The following is a 21,661-nucleotide window of genomic DNA, read 5'->3' on the forward strand; positions in this document are numbered from 1 at the left end:
TCAGTCACGAAAAAAGATCAAAGATGTTGTTAGCATTTCCTCCTCTCCTCTATGGGGCCAAACGGGGGTGCAGTAATATATACACTTTACTGTGCGAACGTCGAAGTGCTCCTAAGGTGTTATTACGCCTTACAATATAGTACCCCTTTTTTATCTTCTGAGAAAATCGACATTTTTAATTTTGTGTAACTATACTTGGATCGTGTAACTACTCACGTAACCGCATTTAAGAAGGGGAAATGTGGATGCTTCTAACTTCACCCCCGTTTGGCCCCATAGAGGAGAGGTGGAGAACCTTTAGGACGGACTCAACATTTTAGAGCACAAGCTACTGCGCCTTAGAGGACAGGGGAAGTCTCTGGCAGCCATCTTAGATTTGCTGGACAAAGATGTGTGATTATGATTTAGCAACTGAAACAGGCAAATCGGCGGCAAATCCATTTGTGATTTTTGATGGCCATCTTTGATTCTGGTCAAAATTTCAGGTGGCCCAAAAGTAAATGTCGATTTGATCGGTGAAAGTGAATTCACTGAGAAAACCTACACAGAACGGAAAAAAATAGCAATTATTACCTGGCTTTCCAAATGTGTGTTAGTTTTGTTTGTCCTAATTGAATATTAATACAAAATGGAATGACAGAAATAGTTCAAACACTTAAAATATATAATGTCAGAAATATTTCAGCTAGGGATTACAAACATGTGGTGGAGACAATCCAGATTTTAGTGGACTTTTGGAGAGCGTACATCCAACATGCTTCTAGCAGTGTGTGACACGCCTGAGGCCAAATCCAGCTCTCAGCAAAGGTACCATTCATCCTTTGAGTTTAGGCCACTGTGGAAAAGCTTGTTTCCAATCCATTGAAAATGAAAAACAAAAAACAAATCAGTCTCCATCAAAAAAACGTATCCCTATACTGCAGCGCATTATGCCGAACTCCGTTGCAGTCTCAGTTCTGGGAGATTGAGTCTCAGCTCCGGTCCAAAAACACACAAACAAAATACTATTATTATATTATAGTGCCAAACTGGGGTGAAGTTAGAAGCTTCACCAAGCTGTTCCACGTTTTCCCTATTTAAATGCAGCTATGTGAGCCTTTACACGATCAAAGTCTAGTTACACAAAATTAGGACATCGAAGTGCTCCTAAGGTATTATTACGCATCACAATATAGAGCTTGGTCACTTCCAACTTCACCCCAGTTTGACTGAGCGCAAGCACAAAGACAAGACGGTTACACATGAACTTGTCTTAAAGGGACTATACGAAGTTTAAAAATGTTAAAATTAAGTATTTTCCTCCCCCTACATGTTTCAAAAATGTCCTAAAATCCTGCACTGTCACCCAAAATGTCCTAAAATCCTGCACTGTCACTCAAAAAGGTGTTAATTCGGTCCGAAGTGCTGTTATGCACGAGCTTAATATAGAAGGTGCAGTTACACGCATGACCTGAGGTGGCAGTAGTGAGTAGAAAATGGCTAACTTGCATCTAGCCCCTTTAAGCTAAGGTAAAAACATATCTCAGTATGTGAAAACGGTGGCTTATTCCTTTAAATTGCAACAATATTTTTTATTATATTATTACCCCAAAAAATATTTTCCCACCTTGTGCACAACTAAGACTGCCTTTTGTTGCGGAAAAGAAAAAAAAGTTCCATAAAATACAATAGATGGATAAATAAATTGAATGGCATTGAACATTTTTAAAAACACATTTATTATCTTGATACACGCGATTATTTTTTATAACTTTGCTCACTTAAATACACATAAAATCTCTGCTTACAAATTAAATATAAAAACATTTTTAAAAGCTTAGAAGCCACTTCAGAGAGGCGTGACGTCTGTTTGCGTTATTCCAGCATTCTTGGCCATGGAGTAAAAATGGCCTTGTGAGTCGAGTAGGTTGCTTGGGGAGTCAAATTCCACTATTTTTCCTGCATCCAGCACCATTACTCTGCAAAAAGAGAAAAGCATATTGAAGAGGGCTATCTGCAGAGATGAGCACAGTAACTACTCAGTGGAGTCAAAATTCCTCCATGGACACGACTTTCATTAGGAAGCAGAGTGTGGGCATGGAATGTTTCATTAGTTTCCTTTGATTTATGTAAAAGTGACAAGTCATGTGGACTATTCAACAATATCTGAGATCTGCATATTTTACAATCATAGTTGTATAAGATATTGCTACAGTTGTTTTAATTGGTCTGCAGTTAATTCTGTTGGTAGAACTCTCCACAGATCCAAATGGTTGCTGTTTGATCCCACCAAGGCAGGGTGCTGACTGTTGCTGCGATGCCACCCGCTAGTGGTGACTCCAGAAAGTTTGCTATTACATGAAAGGCAAGGCAAGGCAATTTTCTTTATACCGCGCATTTCGTACGCAAGGCAACTCAATGTGGCTAAAAACCAATGGGGAATTTACAAGTGCCAAAAACAACTTAAAAGCCTGGCTCCAAAGACTTGTTATTGTTTCTAAAAGTTTTAGCTTTGATTGACAGGCTGACATGCTTAGCCTGACTCATGGAGGCAGAGATTCAAGCCTTTTTGCTCTGTAGAAGGAGATTGAGCTGCCATTCTCTCTCGACTGGAGTAATTAATGTAAATGAGGAGGAGTAAGCATATATAAATATAAGTTTATGCTCCCACCAGAGAGTGCTCTTATGTTCTTGTGCACTTTACCCGCCTTGTTTCTATGTCACTGTACACTGGTTTGTGAATGCATCTAGGAATGAGTGCTGGTTTCTAGGTGTAAAGTATCCAGTGAAAGTATGATAACAATTTTTATTTTTGTAATAACCTTTTGTAATAATTTTTGTCTATTGTTGGAATTTTACACATTATTGAGGGACTAAAGTTGTAAACAAATTGTATTCCCAATGCTGCCACATTCACTGAAATATTGATATATGTGTATTGTGTAAGACTAATTTTTTGAAAACATTCAGTTTGAGACAAGCTGATATAACACCAGAACAGCTGGAGGAGGTGTGTGTGGATCGGGAAGTTTGGGCATCTCTGCTGAGACTGCTGCCCCCGCAACCCGGCCCCGGATAAAGCAGAAGAAAATGGATGGATGTCGAGTGGCACATTCAATCTGTGCCACTCGACCCAGGTTTCATGCACATTCACGGAAGCCAGCCTTTGTAGTCCAGCTCTTCGTTTTATGTCAGTCTCTATTGAACTGCAAAATATAGGATTGTGTAGGTCTGCTGTGGACATCTGATTTTCACAATGACTGCCCAGGGACTACAGGTGGAAATTGGAAAAAGTGCTACAACCTGGTACAATGCATCTCTCCCTTTTGAAGTTAATGAATATTGTACACTGTGTCCCTGTTCAAATAAATAAATTAAATTAAATTAACTAAAAGGATTCTGAAGCCAAATCTGACCCTTAAGACCAGACACTGTATCAGACAAGCTCATTCTTTCAGAACAAGGGGAGAAAAGGAGAAAAAAGAACCGACATGAAAAATAAAATAAAAAATAACTGGGTTGTTGGCAGAAATGCTCAAGATGCAATTATTTATCTTATTTATCCTTCATTTATACAGATTTGTCTTTGGAGACTAAAGGTGTCAGTTGCAAGAAAGACCTTATTATATGTGATGAATCCTAAATATTGAAGTGGTCCACATTTCTCTAGCTTTATACACGGTGAACATGTTTAAATACATACCAAAATGAATACAGTGCTTGAAGGTGAACTTACAATGGGAAGGAACATTAGAATGGTTTTCCTAGGGTTTGCATGCAAGATGGTGGCCGTGGCACAGTACAAGCTCTGCTGCTGAGTCTGTCTGCTACTATAGTCCGGTACAGGTTTTTTTTTTGTCCATAGCCATACATACTCTAAACCAATTATTGTCCTAATGTAACCAGTGTGCATTTATGTGTTTGTTTGTATTGTGATCTATTGTATTGTGGCACAGGAGATGAGAGCATGATGTGCTGTCCCGGAGAGAATTCCACCAACCCTGCTGTGTGGCCATGATTAGCAATGCTTCTGCTTCTGACATTTGAGCTGTAGTGGGCAGAATAAGCAGGACGACCCACCTCTTGTAATTGCATTTTATTGACCTGCTTGATTTAAATCATAAAGCAGATGATGTGTGTAAAAGGTCGATGTGACACTAACCTGGAGCTGTCCATGATGGTGTGCAGTCTGTGTGCGATGGTCAAGACGGTGCAGTGGGCAAACTCTTGGCGGATGGTTTTCTGGATGAGGTCGTCGGTCTCCAGGTCCACAGCAGCAGTGGCTTCGTCCAAGATTAAGATCCGAGACTTCCTGAGCAGCGCACGAGCCAAACACAGGAGCTGTCTCTGCCCCACGCTGGTAACACAGCAATTTATGTACATAAGCAGAATGAAGTGCACTATTATGGTTCAGTTCTATTTCATCATGTTTTTGTGGTCATAGTAGCAATTAATTGAAATCCGATTACAATTTCGATTATAACACTAAACGATTACAAAATTAGCATAATCGAGAATTATTCTTATTATTTTTTAATGGATTTTTTTTTTTTTGCAAGCAGACTTGCATTATTTCATGGCGCTGGGATTATTTCGCATTTCACGTGCCATGACTCATGCTTTTGCCTGACATAAAAACAGCTCTGTGTGATGATGTCATCAGGCCGCACTGCTCAGTTGCGCAGGTGTGAGGGCTGGCCAGCAGGGGGCAGGTGTGAAACAGAGACCTCTCCTTAATCGAGGCATACTTGAAAGCATTTGTACTCTTATGACTGTTCAGAAAACAGAAAATATTCAGCATAGTTTTTTTTATTAATAAATATATATAAGACTTTTTTTTAAAGGCAACAAAAAATCATTTGAATAATCGTGATTTAAATTATGACAAAAATAATCGTGATTATTATTTTTTCAATAATCGAGCAGCCCTAGGTCATAGGTCCTTTTGCCCTACAGCAGTAGACACTTACAATACACATCAAGACACCATACAAATAATAAACGCTTTCCATGTTCAACATTTTAAATTTTGTTCATGTAAAGACTGATTTACAGACTGGGGCGATGGGCTGTTTAAGAACCTACAAAAATAGTTGTAAGAAATATTAAAAATGGTTGTGTCTAACCTCAGGTTTTCACCCCCTTCTGAGACCTCATGCTGAAGTTTCGCCTCCAATCCGGACGCAAAGTCCTTGAGATGGGACAGCTCCAGGACTTTCCAGATCTCTTCATCACTGAATGTGTCAAATGGATCCAGATTCATCCTCAGAGTCCCAGAGAACAGCACTGGATCCTGGAGAGTGTTCGTCTGGTCAGTATAGGCAGAAAGGTCAAATGCAATATTTGTGCTGGGACTATACCTGTGGTATGATTGTGAGTCTGCCTCTCAGATCATGAAGACCTATTGAAGAAATGTCAACTCCATCAATAAGGATCCGACCCTCTGCAGCCTCAATTATCCGGAAAAGACAGTTAGTGAGGCTTGATTTCCCAGCTCCAGTTCTGCCCACAATGCCAATCTGACAGAGAAAATACAGGCTGTGGTTATTTTTCAGGAACTTTAGTAGAACTTAACAAGAGATTAGTAGTAAGTGAAAAGATAAAATGTGCAACAGTTGATGAAGTGAGTGACTGGTCAGCTCAAACCAAAATATTACTGGGGTAAATTATTCACCTCACACCTCACTTATTGATATGCAAGTCTCAGTTGCTATGTACATGCAATGTAATAAAATTGTTATTTAAATAATTGATCTTTGCATCAAGCTATTTTAAATTAGTCGATATAAAGTAATATTATTAATTGTAAAAGCCATGATGCTCCACAATACCTTTTCCATGGCATCTATGGAACAAGTTATTCCATGTAGCACCAGATCTAGTCCAGGTCGATAGCGAACCTTAAAATCATCAAACTGCAGCTTTCCCTCTTCGGGCCATTTTTCTGGTGGTCTCGTGTCAGTTATCCATTTGGCCTGTTGAGATCAAGATGTAAGTATGTATGTGTTATCACAGCAAATGATTTGAAAAACAGTAAATATCTGCAAGAGAATTTAAAAGAATTATAATAACTGTCCTGCCGATGAAAATGATATGTAAAGTATTGAAAGATGCACAACTCAATAATTTATTTATTTATTTTACAGAGGTACTTGTTTATACTGATAGTGGCCGTCATCGTTAACATACCTCATTTTCAATCTCTGCGTATTCACTCACACGCTCCACAGCCACTATATTGGTCTCCAGTTCTGATGTCATTCTCACCAACCAGTTGAGAGTCTGGGTAACCTGTCGGTGGAGTGTAGAGTGCTTAGTTCAAATGTCATCATAAAAAGGGAAAAGTGTGGGATCATGCAACATAAGAATGTGACTGACGTTAAGTGCATAGGATATGGACAGTCCCACCAGGCCACTGTCTATAGAGTTTCTGGAGATGACGGCAAACAGCGCGGCGAAAAACACCACAAGATTTCCCACAAACTCCAAGCGAATGGCGACCCATCTACGAAATATAGTTAATATTAAACATAAATGCATGTAACCCTATACTATAAAGGCCACTATATTCTAAAGGAGTAATCTGAAGAAGGGCATTATTAACCCAATATGCAAAAGTTTAGGTATGCTTGATCAAAAATGTGTTCAGCATCCACTTTGTCAAAGCAAATTAGTTTAAACTTGTATTGTTTTTTTCCCTTTTGCTCTGTAAAGAATCGGCTCAACAAGTATATTTGTTTAATCTCTCAACCCCCACCTGAACCGAGCACATTTTCAAAATGGCAACAAGAATGAAAATGCAACAAAATAGCATAAAAAACATGACAAAAAAGTGACTAAAAAGTGATGAAAAGCAAACAGAGAGCAACAGAGAAAAAACAAAAACACAACAAAAAAGCAAGGAAATTGTGGCAAAAATGTGACCAAAATGCACCAAAGAAAGCAATAGAAAGAAATGTCAAAAATGTGACGAAAAGACAGCAGCAACACAAGGAAAAAAATCAGTTTATATGAGTGTTAGCTTTCAAATGAGGCGTTACACTAGCCTAGTAAACTTTTAGATTTGGAGAAAATACGCTCGGTTAAGGTGGGGTTTAAAGTTTTTTTTTAAATGAAGTACAATTCCATAGTCCACCACTGTCAGAAATCCTTCATGGATTAAAAACATGCATCAGGGAGTCATTGCATTGCATTATTGAATACTACATGACAGTACAATAAGTACAATTGTTTGTAGAATATGGTTATGATTTGTAAAACCAAGGAAGACAAGAACATGACTTTTCCAAAAATGTAATTTGTGTAATGATGTTTTGCATGTTGTCAGCAAAGTGAAGTACCTCGGGCACATCATCACTGAGGACATGTCTGATGATGATGATATCTATAGACAATGCAGGGTGTTGTATGCCCAGGCTAATACTCTGGTGCGGAAGTTTGGCTGTTGTACAGAAAGCCGACTATATTTAAAGCGTACTGTACTCCCTTGGCTCATCTCTGGACTCATTATAAGAAAGCCGGCATGCGCAGGCTGCAGGTGGCCTATAATGATGCTTTGCGTGTGCTTTTGAAGAAGCCGAGATAGTCAAGTGCCACAGAAATGTTTGTCAATGCCAGAGTGAACACTTTACAGGCCGTACTACGAACTTTGATGTACAGCTTTATGTGTAGACTGAACATGTCTGAAAATGAAACAATAGTGTCCCTCACAAATATAAAATGGAGTGCGACACGTTATCAATCTGACTTGTGGAGAGATTGGCATGATTGTCTTTTTAAAATGCCATCTTAATTGTTTGTCTTGTCTTTTATTTCATTTTAATGGACTACGAGTCCGGAATAAAGTTGAATTGAATTGATTGAATAATTGCATATTTTCTGAGTTTTGAATGATAAATGCACTCAACAATCCACTGCAATGTACACGCATAAAAACCTTGCAATGCAACACAGATCAATACCATTTGTGCAGTGTGTCCCAGGCCTGAGCATAAATCAGGCCAAACATCCTCAAATTCCCAAATAATTTTGTACATTTAAATATGTGCATTACCTGTTTGACACGATCCAAGGGTAGACGCTCTTCAGATTTTCATCAATGGTGTTTTCATTATGTTTGAGAAACCTTTCTTGATGACCGTAGGCCCTTATGACGGACAGACCTGACACTGTTTCTCCAAAGTGAGAGTATATTGGAGACCGAGACACAGAGTCGAGGCGACGCAGCTGCCTTGAAGTGGCAACGTAGAATCGCTTGAAGCAGAGGAGAGAAATTACAATTTGAATAGCTCTAGAACATGACAGTCATTTCAACAAGTACGAAGGCGTTTCTTCGCTGTTCACTTCATCAGTCTCATACCTGTACAAAGTAGTATATAACAGCCAGGGGGACGATGACGATGGTAAAGAAAGGGGTGGCCAGGCAGATTACAAACAGTGTACCCAGGACACCAAGGAAACACAGGATCCAAGACCGGACTGACATTGGGATTGCTTCATCCACTGTAAATATATCCTAAGAGACACAGTATTAGGTCTTCAATACAACACCAAAAATCACATGGACTATAGTTTTTTGGAATTTAGACATTTTACTTTCCATTGTAAAAGTCAAATTGACAAGAGAGACAGACTACTCTCTTCTTATGGTAAAGGTTTAAAGTTGACAATCATGTATCATGTATTGTACTTGAGTAACTTTCTAAAGAAACTGTACTTAGAGTAGTTTAATCTCTAAGCTTCATTTTGATGTGTAAAAGAAATGTAGTTTGGGTTTTATGTACCATATTCTTCAGAATCTTCTCTTTTTCTTTATTTTCATGCCGTTTTCTTCGAATTTTTTCATTGTTAGTTGACTAATTGTTTGTGTCACTACTTTTTGGGGGTCATTTACCAAGCATTTGCTCATGTGCAAAGTGAGAAGCATGTGTAAAAGTGGATCAGCAGCAGACTCATTTCTGCATTTTGCTCACGCACAGCTTAATTTGTAAATTAGTAGTTTCAGGAACACTTTTGGTCTGATGTGATGGATTCGGGGAACAGGCCAAAACAATTGTCGGAAAACTCTCATTAAACACCATTATATCAGATCAAATCTTTGCCAGATCCTCCTAAATATTTTCCAGATCTTATATCCTGAAAAACGGACAGGTGGGGGGATGTGTTGGGGGCCTGATACTGTCAGGCAATCTCAAATGATAAACTGGGTACAATGTGTTCACAAAATAGCAGATCAAATGTTTTAGTTTGCACCCACAATTGAGCACCTCCCTTGAAAATGAAAATTGACCCCCCTTAAGTAAAATTCTTCTAAAGCAACGTTACTTTTACTTGAGTAAATATCATGGCTACTCTGCCTTCCTATGATCATATTCAGATGTGCTGGGGGTGGGAGTATTTTTCTACTGAATGTTCTTGTTCTTCTAAAATAGGTATATTTTACGTCACTTAAAATCCGCAATTTCACACTTTTATCTGCTGGGACAAGTTGCAGAAAACAGTGTGTTCAATTAAAACTTATATAGAGGCAAATCCAGCAACCTTGTTTTAAGTGCATCTAAACTCCTCTTTAAATGGAAGTATGCTTTAAAGGGTACACACATAATGTATTGATACTGTACACAAAATACCTTTGCAAAGCGGTTAAGAATTCTGCCTGAGGGGGTGGTGTCAAAGAAGACCATAGGAACTCGCAAGATGTTACGGAGCAGATTTGAGTGCAGGATTCGGGAGGCATTGACTGAGGCGTTGGCTAAAAGGACTGTAGCGACAAACACTAAAATACCTGCAAGAAAAGAGAGGTCTACTGTAAAAGACCACCGGGTGTATTTAAAACAAAAAAGGCTACATTCAAATTACTTAACCCCCATGTGAACCGAGCACATTTTCTCCAGTTTGGCTTTACCCAAATCTAAAAGCTTCTTGAGAAAAGCGTCAAAATAGCAACAAAAACGAGACAAAAAAAGCAACAAAAGCGAGATGGAGACGAGGATGAAAACGCAACAAAACAGTAAGAAAAAAATGACATAAACGAGACAAAAACAAAGATGAAAACGCATCGATTAAGGAAAATTGGCAGCCAAACTGGAGAAAAGGCACTCAAATACACACAAGGCAGGGGGTATTAGGCTAAGGCAATTGAAATGTTTTACTTTATCAGCAAATTATATTCTAGCATAATGTGAAATAACTAGAATAGCATAGCAATAGTTACCCTGGGCGACTCCGAGTGCTCCAAACACTCCGATCCTAGTATCCCGTTTCCAGTTAGGATAAGTCTTGTTCGCGTATTCAATTGCATCATTAGTCCAATCACTCAGCCACAGGTTTTGCCCGATGAAAGCAACGTTTTGTATGAAGTATATGGCGATCACGATAGCGGTGTAGCCCCAGCCCATGGCGCGCATGTATTGCAGGAACACAGACAATTTGACCTAGACATAGACAACATTTGAAGCACATTAGGTGGAATGAAGATTCAATGCACCCAGTAAAGGGTACCATAAAGATGATTAAATATCACATTTTATGTATTTTTCTACATTTGATATGCACTCGTCAGTGAATTAAAAAATATAAATACCTGTCCAGATTCCATGGCTTCCTTTTCAATCAACCTCTGCCCTTTAAGGGATCCTTCTTTTGGCTCTTTTAAAGAACTTTTAGACCTTAGTCTTACCCTAGTATGAAACATTACACTTATTACAGTACCTAGTAACAAAACAATAATGAGATTTGAATATTCAAAGTCAGTGCTTATACCTTCCACTTTGTTGACTTCGCCTGATACTGTTTTCTCTTTTCAGAGTAACAGAAATGGTGTCTTCATGTGGATAGTCTATTTCTGTGTCCTCTCCATCAGGAATCAACTCGACATCATGGCTGTCTAAAAGATTTCATGTGGAAAACATAATGTATTTTTTTTGTTGCCCTCATGTAGGCTTAAGTGATGTTTGACAAAAATGTCTTTACCTGTGGGTGATTGTTCTTGATTGCTTTGCTCTTTTGCATATGTGTCTAAAAATTCTGAGAAAGCTCCCTTGCTGGCACGAAGGCTGCTGTAAGAACCTACTTCAGAAATGCGTCCATCTTTAAGGACTATAATTTCATCCACAAATGGCAGGAAACTAACAGCATGAGTCACAAGTATACGCGTCTGAAACACACAATAAAATAAAAAAAATTCAGAAGTGCGAGAAGTGTGAGTGTGGGAAATACGCCCAGGCTACAATCCGGCTTGGCGTGTTATTAACATGCACTGTCCTGACTGCCCCAGACAAAATCCTTGAACCAACCTTGTCCTTGAGAAGTCCGTTTGGTCCAATTACTTCGTCAAAAAGATGTTTTCCCACATGGGCGTCTACAGCAGACAAAGGATCGTCCAGCAAAAAGATATCGGCATTGCTATATGCAGCGCGGGCTAAACTAACACGCTGTTTCTGACCACCAGAGAGGTTGATACCCTGTGAACAGAGCAAAACACAATGATAGAGAATATTCAAATTGTTATTGATCACTGCAAAACGCCCCACAATGTTGCTCTATACAACATCCAACAATAGGTCAATAGAAAGTATTTCCTGCCTATGTATGCCCTGCTAATCAGTGGTCATAATGTAGTATCACCAAACAATACAACCCTTGTACTCTGGCCTATTTCAATCATAACTTTGACAGCAAATTTTCACTTGCCTACCAAGAGCAACATTGAATGAATTGATATGGCAGGGTTAATGTGCAAAAACATTAATACAAGATGCTTTACACCAGATTTAGCTTCAGCTAATTTGCATCTGCAGTCCCTGAGCATTTTTATTTATTTATTTATTTAGTAGGGACAATGTTACAATACAGGGGACATAATACTACTCGTATGCGTTTGTAGGGGCTGTGCAATTACTCAAAATGTAAGAGGGTGAATTTTAATCATGATAATTTTTACTGCCATATTGTGAAGCATATGTGTACCTTTTCCCCAATCTCAGTCTGGTCTCCACCGGCCAGCAGTTTGAGATCAGGCCCGAGCGCACAGGCATCCAAGATCTGCTGGAACTGTCCCGCTTTATACTCAGAGCCAAAAAGTATGTTGTCCCTGAGAGTGGCGTTTTGGATCCACGCTTGTTGCGGAACAAATGCTAGTGACCCCTGAACAGAAATACACCAGGAAAGCCATGTTTATCTAACCTCTGAAGTAACTGTGTCCACATAATAAAACTCAAAGCGATTAGTCATTAACATTTTCTACTTTGCTCAATGGAACAAAAACATTATTGACTCAAACGTTTTAGTTGTCAATCAGAATAAGGCTTGTTACCTGAATATTGATGAATCCTTTTTTCTTGTGCATTTCTCCAAGAAGCGCCGATATGAGCGAAGACTTCCCTGAACCAACAGCTCCCACCACAGCCACCAGCTTTCCTGCATTAACCTCAAGGGACAAACTGAAAATCACAAATGTTTTGTCAACACATGTGGGAGAACTGTGGTTCATGTTGGGTTATTTGAGGCAGCCTACTTTGTCAGTAGTGGAGCAGCTTCTCTTTCCCAGGCAAAGGATCCGTCAGAAATGGTGATAGCAGACTCTATAAGTCCACACAAAGAGCATTACTCAGTTGTTCATTTGGCCGGGACAGTGTCAATTCCAAAACATGAATTTAAATGAGCAGCATTTTTTTTGTAGAACAATCAAGGGAAGGGTGAGGCTCTACAGATCAGATCAGGAGGAATCAACACAGAGCATAAAAAACATAGAGAAGGATCCAAGGCCCTTATAATAAAGGATTTTTACTTTCATTTGAGTAATTTGGGGAACTACCGTATTTTCCGGACTATAAGTCGCACTTTTTTCATAGTTTGGCTGGGGATGCGACTTATACTCAGTTGCGACTTATATATCAAAATATATAATTTCCCATGTTTGTTATTTTCACAGTGACACCTGCTAGAGGGCACTCTAGGCTTGTGTACCAGTATCTGCAACCTGTTCCACAGAAGATTTAAAAAACGGTAATCGATCAGCAGAAAGAAAGTTTGGCGTGAGCGAGACTTGTGAAACTGGCGAAAAGCGGAGGTTACTCTTACTGCAATGAAGAAAACAAAAAAAGCTAAACGTGGGCTAAAAGCTAGATGGCCACAAAGGCTTGTCAACGGTGCAGTTACGCCTCCATGCCCAGGTAGTTGCCAAGGCTCGTGCGACTTATTACTCTGGAGCAACTTATAGGCCCCAAAAGCGGCAAAACATAGCATTCATAATTGCTTAAAATAAACTTACTGAATGTAGGATCATGTTGAACTGTGTCAAGGTCCAGGTCTGCACCTCCAAGGAATTTTTCAAGACGCTTATTTGATACAGCTGTCTAAAGAAATGTAAATGTACATTCATTGTGAACTTTGTGTACATGGATGTGAATGATTTTGTTTTCTGATTTACTTACTTGCACCATAGCAGCAATTAGCATGGGAAGCATCGCCAGGGGAAAGCGCAGAATATTGAAGAGAGAAATAGACGTGAAAGCTTTGGCCGGTGTCAGCACATTTTCTGAGCTCACGCCGACAAATGTAGCAAATGTGGCCAATGACACCTGTAAAGCACAAAGATGACTTCAGTACATATCAGTGCTGTTCACGTATTTTTCTTTATCCTTTCTTTTACTAACAGAGATCAAGAAAAATCTTATCAAGAGACACCAGTGACACATATTGTACAACAGTGTATAGTCAATGACTCACCAGAGCAGGCGCGCAGGTCATTACAAATGTGCTTACTGACGAGAGATAGGCAAATTTCTTCAAAACCTTCAACTCTTCCTCACGGAGGTCTTCTACCTGAGTCTGGAAGGACGGCTCCCACGCATACAGCTTCAAAATCTGGTGAAATAGAGAGTAAAAAGACAGGACTTAAAAGATAGATGCAACAGTAATTGTAACAATAATCAGTCCCAAACACTAAACACACCTAAACAATACATTCTCATGAGTTTTAGTTTTTTAATTGGGGAACAAAAATGGAAAATGAAATGCCCACCTTGATTCCACTGAGAACTTCATTCATAATTTTCAGTCTCTTGTCTTTGTACTTCATGTTGTCAACCTGGAAAAGAAAGAAACATTGTACAAGCTCTTCTTATAGCCACTACAAAAGGCTCTTTACATTTTTTAAATTACTGAGCAAAAGGATGGAGATGTCCTTGTACAGTTGTTAAGGGATTTCACCCACTAACCCGAAGGCGTACAGTTCGATCCATTTCATTGGCAATGCATTGAAATAACCACAAGTGTTCACTACTTTCATTCAGTTGAGCCAGAGCAGAAGATGAAGAAATCCTTTTAATTTCAAACTGAACAATACGCTGCAATAACACGCAGCATAATCATCATTCTTTATTCAGACTCTAGGTCCATAGTATAATGTACATAATGTTTATGTATAGACTTAAACTAAATTACTAGAAGAGTGGCAGCAGAAAAGTAATCGAATCCAAATAGCCCCCAATGAAGACTGTGTGTGTCGAAACGCGTCGTCAACATAATTCATGCAGATTCAGAGTGTCTCAGCGATGCAGCGTTTCATAGATTTTTTTGCTCTCCAAACCTGAAGAGAAACTTCTTTTTTCTCCAGTTTTTTTCCTCAAAAAGAATTCTAATTGATTTGACCACCTCTTGACTCATTGATCCAGTGCAGCACTCTCTACTTCTCTTCTAATCTAATGACAGGACTATTTCTGTGCAACTGAAAAAAATAAACTTCTAAAAGAAAAGACTTAAAATAACATTTTATGGAAGGTTGCTCTTCCTGACCTGGATAGACCTGGCCTTGGTTGCCAACAGTCCATTGATTGGTGCCATTAACACCATGACTGCCAGTCCTGCTAGCACAGAGGGCCCCAGCTCAAACCAGAGGAAGACGATGGCCAGGGCAATCTGCAGAGGGCACGACCAGAGCAGGTGGATGAAGTTGGTGACGTCATTGAAGCGCTGAGCATCAGCTGACATTAGGTTCACCGTCTCTCCCACTGTGTTCTCTTTCCGTGCATCATTTGACACAACCAAGGCCTGGGAAGAAATTGAAACGATAAAAAAAAAGCAAGAAATTTAAAAGAACTGCATGAGTCTTACACAACAGCCAGGTAAATATACTGCAGCTTCCTTCAAAACAGTTTAATTGAATACTCCATTTGTGGCTCAAAGAGTCAAAAAGTAAGAATCAGAATTTTATGAGTTTCCTTTTGGTGGGGTTACATAACCCTTCATGACATGCTCTATTGCACTATGTGGTGTCCACACTCTTAATACACCTGCACATCTGTAAATATACACTCACTGTTGTTCTATGTCAAATTGTTGTTGTCTTTATCATATTTTATTCTCAATCTTGTTTATGCGTGCCCTTTTAGTCTTATAGTTTTAAGTTTTCATTAATTATTTACCTCAGTTATGTGCGTTATGTGTGTTTTAGATTTCATGTTGCACGGTTGCACTGAAAAAAAATCCTAATTGTGAAACTGTTCGCAAACAATTGCCAATAAAAACAATTCTGATTCTGACGTGGACACGTAGCAATCACATATCACTTTAAGCAACACTAATGTTTGTGATAAAACTTTACCTTTTTATAAACCGCAGCCATGATTGCAGTACGAACTTTCATGCCCAGCACAAAGCAGCGTTGGAAGTACTGCTGTAGGAACAGAGACTGGAGCAGAGCCACAACCAGCAGCAGCACTGACCACATGTAGCCCTCCCAAGCATGGCGACTCTTGTCCTGAGTGAAGTCAATCATCACTCTGCGTAAAAGGAAAAAATGACAGCACTTGGGCATCACCATAACAATTATTTACAGCACTATTCTGTTTGTTCTTGTAGTGTAAGTACTACAATAATAAAAATAACATATAGAATATAATATTTCAATGGAAAAAACAATATGCCATTCTTTGATTGACTTACTTTAGAATCTGAGGACTAACGAAAGCCAGCAGATCCTGCAGCAGTTTGAAGAAAGCAGATTCAATTAGAACCCACTTAAAAGTCTGGTAAATGGTGGAAATTAACCAGGATTTGGGATATTCTTCTTTGTCCTCTTTGGTCTTTCCTTTTTTCTTCTCTGTATTTTTAGGCATTCCCTTTTGTTCCTATGGCAAACAGATACGTGAAAGACACATTGACAGGATTTGTGGGGGGCAGTAAGAGATAAGCGGGGAAGATAACGCATGTGAGCAGTTGAGCTCATTGGCCCCTCTGGCAGGTCTAAAAGAGATGTGCTCAAGCAGCAATTTCAAGACAATCACAAATGTTCTGCTAGAGGTTTGCATAAAAAGAATAGAAATGTCATTCTGTCTCCTCACCATCATGAGAATGTCCTGACTGACATCTTTGCCGAGGCCATTGGACATGCCATTCTGAAGAGCTTCATTCCTGTTTCGCCCCTTGTCACTTTTATTCTCGAGCCTTTTCTGATGAGCGATCTGAGCCGCAGCCAACTTCGTCTTCATGTGAGACTGGAACTTTCTGTTGATGTAGGGAGTGCTGTCTACCTCATTTAAGTCCCACATATCCTCTTGAACCAAAGGGCGTTTGTAGCCTGTCAATACCATACTAAAATAAAGGAATCAAACATTAGCAAACATTATAAGGAAACTATGGAAAAGAAGTTCAACACATAACAGAACAAAGTCAAGTCCTCCAAAGTTGAAAATAATTTACTGAATTATGGCACAGAAATTTGGTGAGAACTCTCTGAGAAGGCGTTTTCTTCACCTTTCTACTATGAAGTTAAAGCTTATTCCATAGAGTCGTCTTCTGTGCTTTTGCATCTCCTCATCCTTTTAGTGTCAATTACAATAACGTTCCGGAATATTTCTTTCTTGGATTCATTTCTCAGATGTGAATTTACCTGTTGAACCAGTTGAAAGTGATTCTGCTCAAAAACGATGCGCCCGCTTCAGGATTCTGCGTATTAAAAACATAATATGAACATACAAACTGGACAGATGTTTATAGACCATTTATGCACATGAGAACACACACTATTTTGACTGCAATGTAACCTTAAAAACTACTCCAGGACACAACCCTTTTTGTTTTTTACCCTTTTTACGGTCTCTAAGGCTTCAGGTGGAACATCGGCTATAGTAGAGAGGACAAAAGCACACAGCTCCAAGGCAAAGGTGATGTAGAAGAGACAGAAACGAGGCAAATCAATGACCTTCCCCTGAAAAAGAACAGAGTATTGACATTTATTTGAATGTATTAGAATGTATTAGAAAGAAAATTGCTCTATACTCTATAACTACAAAGACTCCTACTTTGCTGCAATTTTAGACATTTAAGAGTAACAAATTTTAACATAAAATCCATTGAAATACCCTCCCTTTATTATACCGCATGTGAAGCATAGAGAATCAAAACACCATTACTCTCAAAAATAAACCAAAGCTAAGGTTTAAAAAAGGCATTAGTACGACAACTGAGCTTCGGTTAAACTGCATATAAGTTCACAAGCAAAATTTCACTATATGAGAACATACCATTCCTCATTTGAAAGCTAAGTACCTACAGACTTGGCTCTTTGGGCTTTAACTAGCACTAATTATGACAGGATTGTGACTGGTGCTGGGATTGTGGAAGATTGTTTTGGACCTGGCAACCCTAAGTGTGGGGCTCACTCTGCTTTCTGATTGGTTAATAATATTGAATAAAAATGTAAACATAAACAACTTTTATGTTAGTGTAAACATTTACTCTTGATTTCACTTGATTTGAATATGTTCAGTTTGAATATGCACCTTGTATCAATACAAACAGATCAGGTGTTAATGAATTATTATCAAAAAATGTTACATGTTCTTTCTTTAATGCTACGTACAGGGAAAAATCAACAACATATGGAGTGGAGCAGCCTGTTTTAGACCCACTTTAGACCTTTTTGCTGAAACTCTGAAGCACCCAAGAGAACCCCTGCTCTTCACAAGAGCCATGCAGTACCTGCTTGAGTGCTGCTCTCAGTAGAGTTTGGAATGGAAGGACATGACAGAGGATTTGAAGTAACCAGAACACGCAGAGTGTGGCAGAGTCTACAGCGCCTCTCCTCCTCACTGCCTCCTGACACAGCATGATCACAATCTACCAACAATGAACAGAGGACGACTTTATTAATGCGTACGAACTGGCACTATATTTACGTGAAAAAACAACGACAGGGCATTTACCCATGACACAGCATACAGGACAGGGTTTGTATAGTAGACGCCTGGATTCTTTGCAGTATTTTCATCTTTGGCGGGACCAAAATCTTCCCCTAGAGTGACTGCTAGTGCTGCTCCTGCTGCCAGGAATAAGAGGGCCGCCACAAGCTGAGGGGGGATAGAGAGGCACAAATTACATTTTAATTACATTTCAAGGATTTTGTTTTGACAGGAAATTAACATACATACACAGTGTCATTCAAAATACTTAATAATTTTCTACGGTGGGTTCAGAAAGTTTCCACATATTTTAATTGTGATTTGCAATTATGCTTTGGTTTTCGTGTTTGAGCTGCAGCGTAAACTGCTTGGCTTCTGGGTAGCCTTTTTCAATTATTCCGGTATCATGAAGCAGTCTGACAAATGTTTAAAAGTCAATAGGTAAAAATTCTACTTAGAGTAATTTAAAAAATATATATATTTCTGTTGTTGTGGGCTTCACCTGTTTGCAGATGTAGAGTTTGGACATGTATCTTGAGTTCACTCTTTTCCTTTTGCACAGACCAACCAGGTGTGATGGCACAGTAAGCCACAAGAAGGCTAGAGGGATCCAAACAAGCACAGTCTGCTCTAGACAGAGAGGGAGATCGGGCTCCTCGCCATCCAGATACGAAGCATTCTAAAACAAACATTTATTACACTTTATTGAGGACACTGTGACATTGTTTACTCGTTTATTTAAGAGCTCAGTCAAGTGTTTCGTGCACAAATGCATAACCCAAAAAGGTCACATATTACACAGCACACCCAAGTTAATGTTGTCCTCATGTCACCCAAAGAAGACGGGGGGAAAGAAGGATATTGGAAACCCTCCCAACACTTTATTTATCTCAATACTCCCTTGTGAGATTTTAAACTTTCAAATCTGCACAGCCTTTTCCCTTCACTTTGTACATTTTAATTGGGCTATAGTAAAAACAGCAGAATTTTTGCATTTTAGGTCTGTGGCCATTTATTATTATGTATGTTAATAAATGCATAGACTAAATTAGATCAGTGGTTTCCAACATGGTCATCACATGTGATTCAGAAAGGATTACATGTGCAGAAAATACTACAAATGGAAAATGTCTTTATGAACTTGAAAAAAAAAGAAAATGAAAACAAGGAAAGAAAAAGGTTTGTTAGGACAGGTCACGTAAACAACATAAACATAACTACACAAAGTAATCACATTTTAATTTCTTGCGGATTGTTTTAACAAATATGATCCATTTGAAAAGCAGGGAAATTGTGGCTCTACTCCCTCCAGATAAAAAGATTTATTAGTTGTTTTTTTTAAAATACATTTTCTCCTGTCAGTACTGAGGATACCATGTATTTGTTGGCTCTGGTCATCAACCCATCATTCATCAGTGCGATCAGACCAACGCAGTAAATGTTCATGAAAATTAGTCAAATCAAGACTTAAGAAAATAATTAATAATAAATAAACTCGGGTCAAAATAACACAAAAATGAAGGTAAATAAGAAAAATAAAAAACTGAACTTATGTACATTTTGAGTTACCATGCGGCACAAAAAAAAAAGTGTAAGTCTCAGAGGGAAGGTTTCAGTGATTTTGTGAATGTGAACAATATGAATATAGTGTCACCTAATTGTGCATGCATAACATTTGTTTGTTATTACTAACATACGTTAGGAGATATCCATAATGCCTGGATCATTTAAGGTGAATGATTTAAGGTTAATGACGTAAAAAACGATCACCAGCTAATTTATACAACTCCAAAAAGCACATGTCATTTCTGTAAAGCCGTTAAAGTCACATGTTTATGGTCCTCACTCTGTGCAGAGGTGAAAAGAACAACTCACAGAAAAAAGAACACTTAAGCACTTTTAGGAGAAATGTATTTACGTATTCAGTATCCTAATGTACACTAAGGTATTATCAATACAGCAATGCAGTACTAAATACTATGCAATATTTACATATATATACTGTAAAGAATGATGTATTTTATCCAAACAACATATGTAAAATGTAAATTATGTCAAGATTTAGATCAATAAACATGACATTTTTTGAAAGACTGAAGTCACACAGGGGATGACTAATTATCATTGAACTGTGAGTTACTGTGCTGTCAGTTAATATAGTACAGCTCATTTCTTTACCAATTGTATATGTTCTCTATTTTAAAATTTGGTAGAAATTGCCTAAATCTGGTGGAGGCTCGCCAGTTTACACATAGATAGATTCTTGATCCCACTTAAACCACAACAAATGCTGTGTCTGTTTCATTGGAACGACCCCAAAGGCATATTTTTCCTGTGTACCTACCCAGAAGGTGGACCCGCAGAACTCTTCAAGCGCTTCAGCTGACATGGTCCTCACTGATGGCTTCAGTTTTCAAACAAAAAACCTCTGTCCAATGTCAAGCTATTTATGCTCTCCTCTGTCCTCCCACACTGTAGACAATCACAGGATGTGTTTCAAAAACATATGACTTTGAAGATCAGAGCAGCTCCAACAAACTCTTTTGAAGTGGAAAAGACTTTAATTCAAGTACACCACATGTATAGGTTATTAGCCAACGAAACAAGATTAAAATGTCACCATACGTTATATCACACATACATTAGCAAATACAAATTTATACCCACATTCATGAGTTGTTGTCTAACCTCAAACTGACGTGATTTGCTGGGCTCTGCAGGCTGCTACATGCCTGTGTGCTCCCGTTGCAGATATGCAGTAATCCAAAGCTCTTCGGAGCTTCCCTACGTGTTATGGACATATGTCTAAAGTCCAAGGTATCCGGCAGATGACTCTGCAAAAGAGACAGCCAGAGACCAAGCACTCCCACTCTCTGGTTGTGTGAGTTGTGTAAGGGGCAACTTCCCCCAAAAAGGGAATGTGTTTAGGAAAAGGGTGGGAGGGGCTCATTAGAGCCTTTTCCTGTGCTCCTTCAGCTGCATGCTATCATCGTTTTCAATTGTTTTTCCAGGCTGCAACTATATGGGTCTAGTGTTTGAACTGCAAGGTTGCTAGAGAGAAAAAAAAAAGTTTGGAAGGGACTGGGCTCTTCCTTTGTTTCTTTTCCTTTCCTTTTCTAAACAGAAATATTGTATAATGTTAAACTAAGAAACTGTAAGAAAAATGACAGTTGTGTTGCATTCATACTTGAATTGTTACTCCATTTGACAAAATACTTCCAGATGTAGCTGTACTTCTCATTCTTTTTCAGTAAAAGACAGCCCATAATATATACAAAGCCAGACAACAATAAGACTGTTAGAAAGAATTTATTGATTACGCTCCTTGTTTTACAACTTGTTAATCATTGTTGCTCTGATAACTTCACATGGACCATAACTGTGTTTACTCTGAGTTGACCTATGTTTGTATAACCAAAAGACAGCATACTTTTCCCACAAACAGAAAATGCCTAGATATTCAGGGCATTAAAAACATTATCACACTTGGTCTTTAGCAC

General features: G+C 38.7%; 1 protein-coding gene across 1 annotated transcript; it reads right to left on the bottom strand.

The window, feature by feature from the left end:
• Positions 1–1,747: 1,747 nt before the first annotated feature.
• Positions 1,748–21,028, bottom strand: abcc2 (ATP binding cassette subfamily C member 2). The gene is made up of 33 exons (XM_079560218.1): positions 20,850–21,028; positions 20,506–20,633; positions 18,664–18,840; positions 18,186–18,329; positions 17,962–18,099; positions 17,066–17,188; positions 16,871–16,926; positions 16,323–16,572; positions 15,925–16,109; positions 15,584–15,761; positions 14,776–15,030; positions 14,003–14,068; positions 13,708–13,845; positions 13,413–13,559; positions 13,250–13,334; positions 12,494–12,560; positions 12,293–12,419; positions 11,947–12,123; positions 11,274–11,441; positions 10,951–11,134; positions 10,741–10,864; positions 10,562–10,658; positions 10,193–10,412; positions 9,609–9,763; positions 8,339–8,494; positions 8,033–8,232; positions 6,358–6,484; positions 6,169–6,270; positions 5,811–5,954; positions 5,340–5,498; positions 5,106–5,272; positions 4,142–4,336; positions 1,748–1,958 (listed from the first exon to the last, which is right to left on the bottom strand). The coding sequence occupies exons 2-33, from the start codon at positions 20,548–20,550 to the stop codon at positions 1,829–1,831; spliced, it is 4,686 nt and encodes a 1,561-aa protein (XP_079416344.1). The 5' UTR covers positions 20,551–20,633; positions 20,850–21,028; the 3' UTR covers positions 1,748–1,828.
• Positions 21,029–21,661: the final 633 nt, after the last annotated feature.

Source organism: Gobius niger (assembly GCF_951799975.1).
Source record: "Gobius niger genome assembly, chromosome: 7".
Lineage (NCBI taxonomy): Eukaryota > Metazoa > Chordata > Actinopteri > Gobiiformes > Gobiidae > Gobius > Gobius niger.

What these genes read in the sequence shown, in the direction of transcription:
- abcc2 (XM_079560218.1), bottom strand. Translation starts at nt 20,550, where the DNA reads ATGTCAGCTGAAGCGCTTGAAGAGTTCTGCGGGTCCACCTTCTGG. An exon ending in TCTGCGGGTCCACCTTCTGG is followed by an intron (nt 18,841 to 20,505) that starts GTAGGTACACAG and finishes TGTTTGTTTTAG; the next exon opens with AATGCTTCGTATCTGGATGG. An exon ending in CCTTAGAGACCGTAAAAAGG is followed by an intron (nt 16,927 to 17,065) that starts GTAAAAAACAAA and finishes TTTAATACGCAG; the next exon opens with AATCCTGAAGCGGGCGCATC.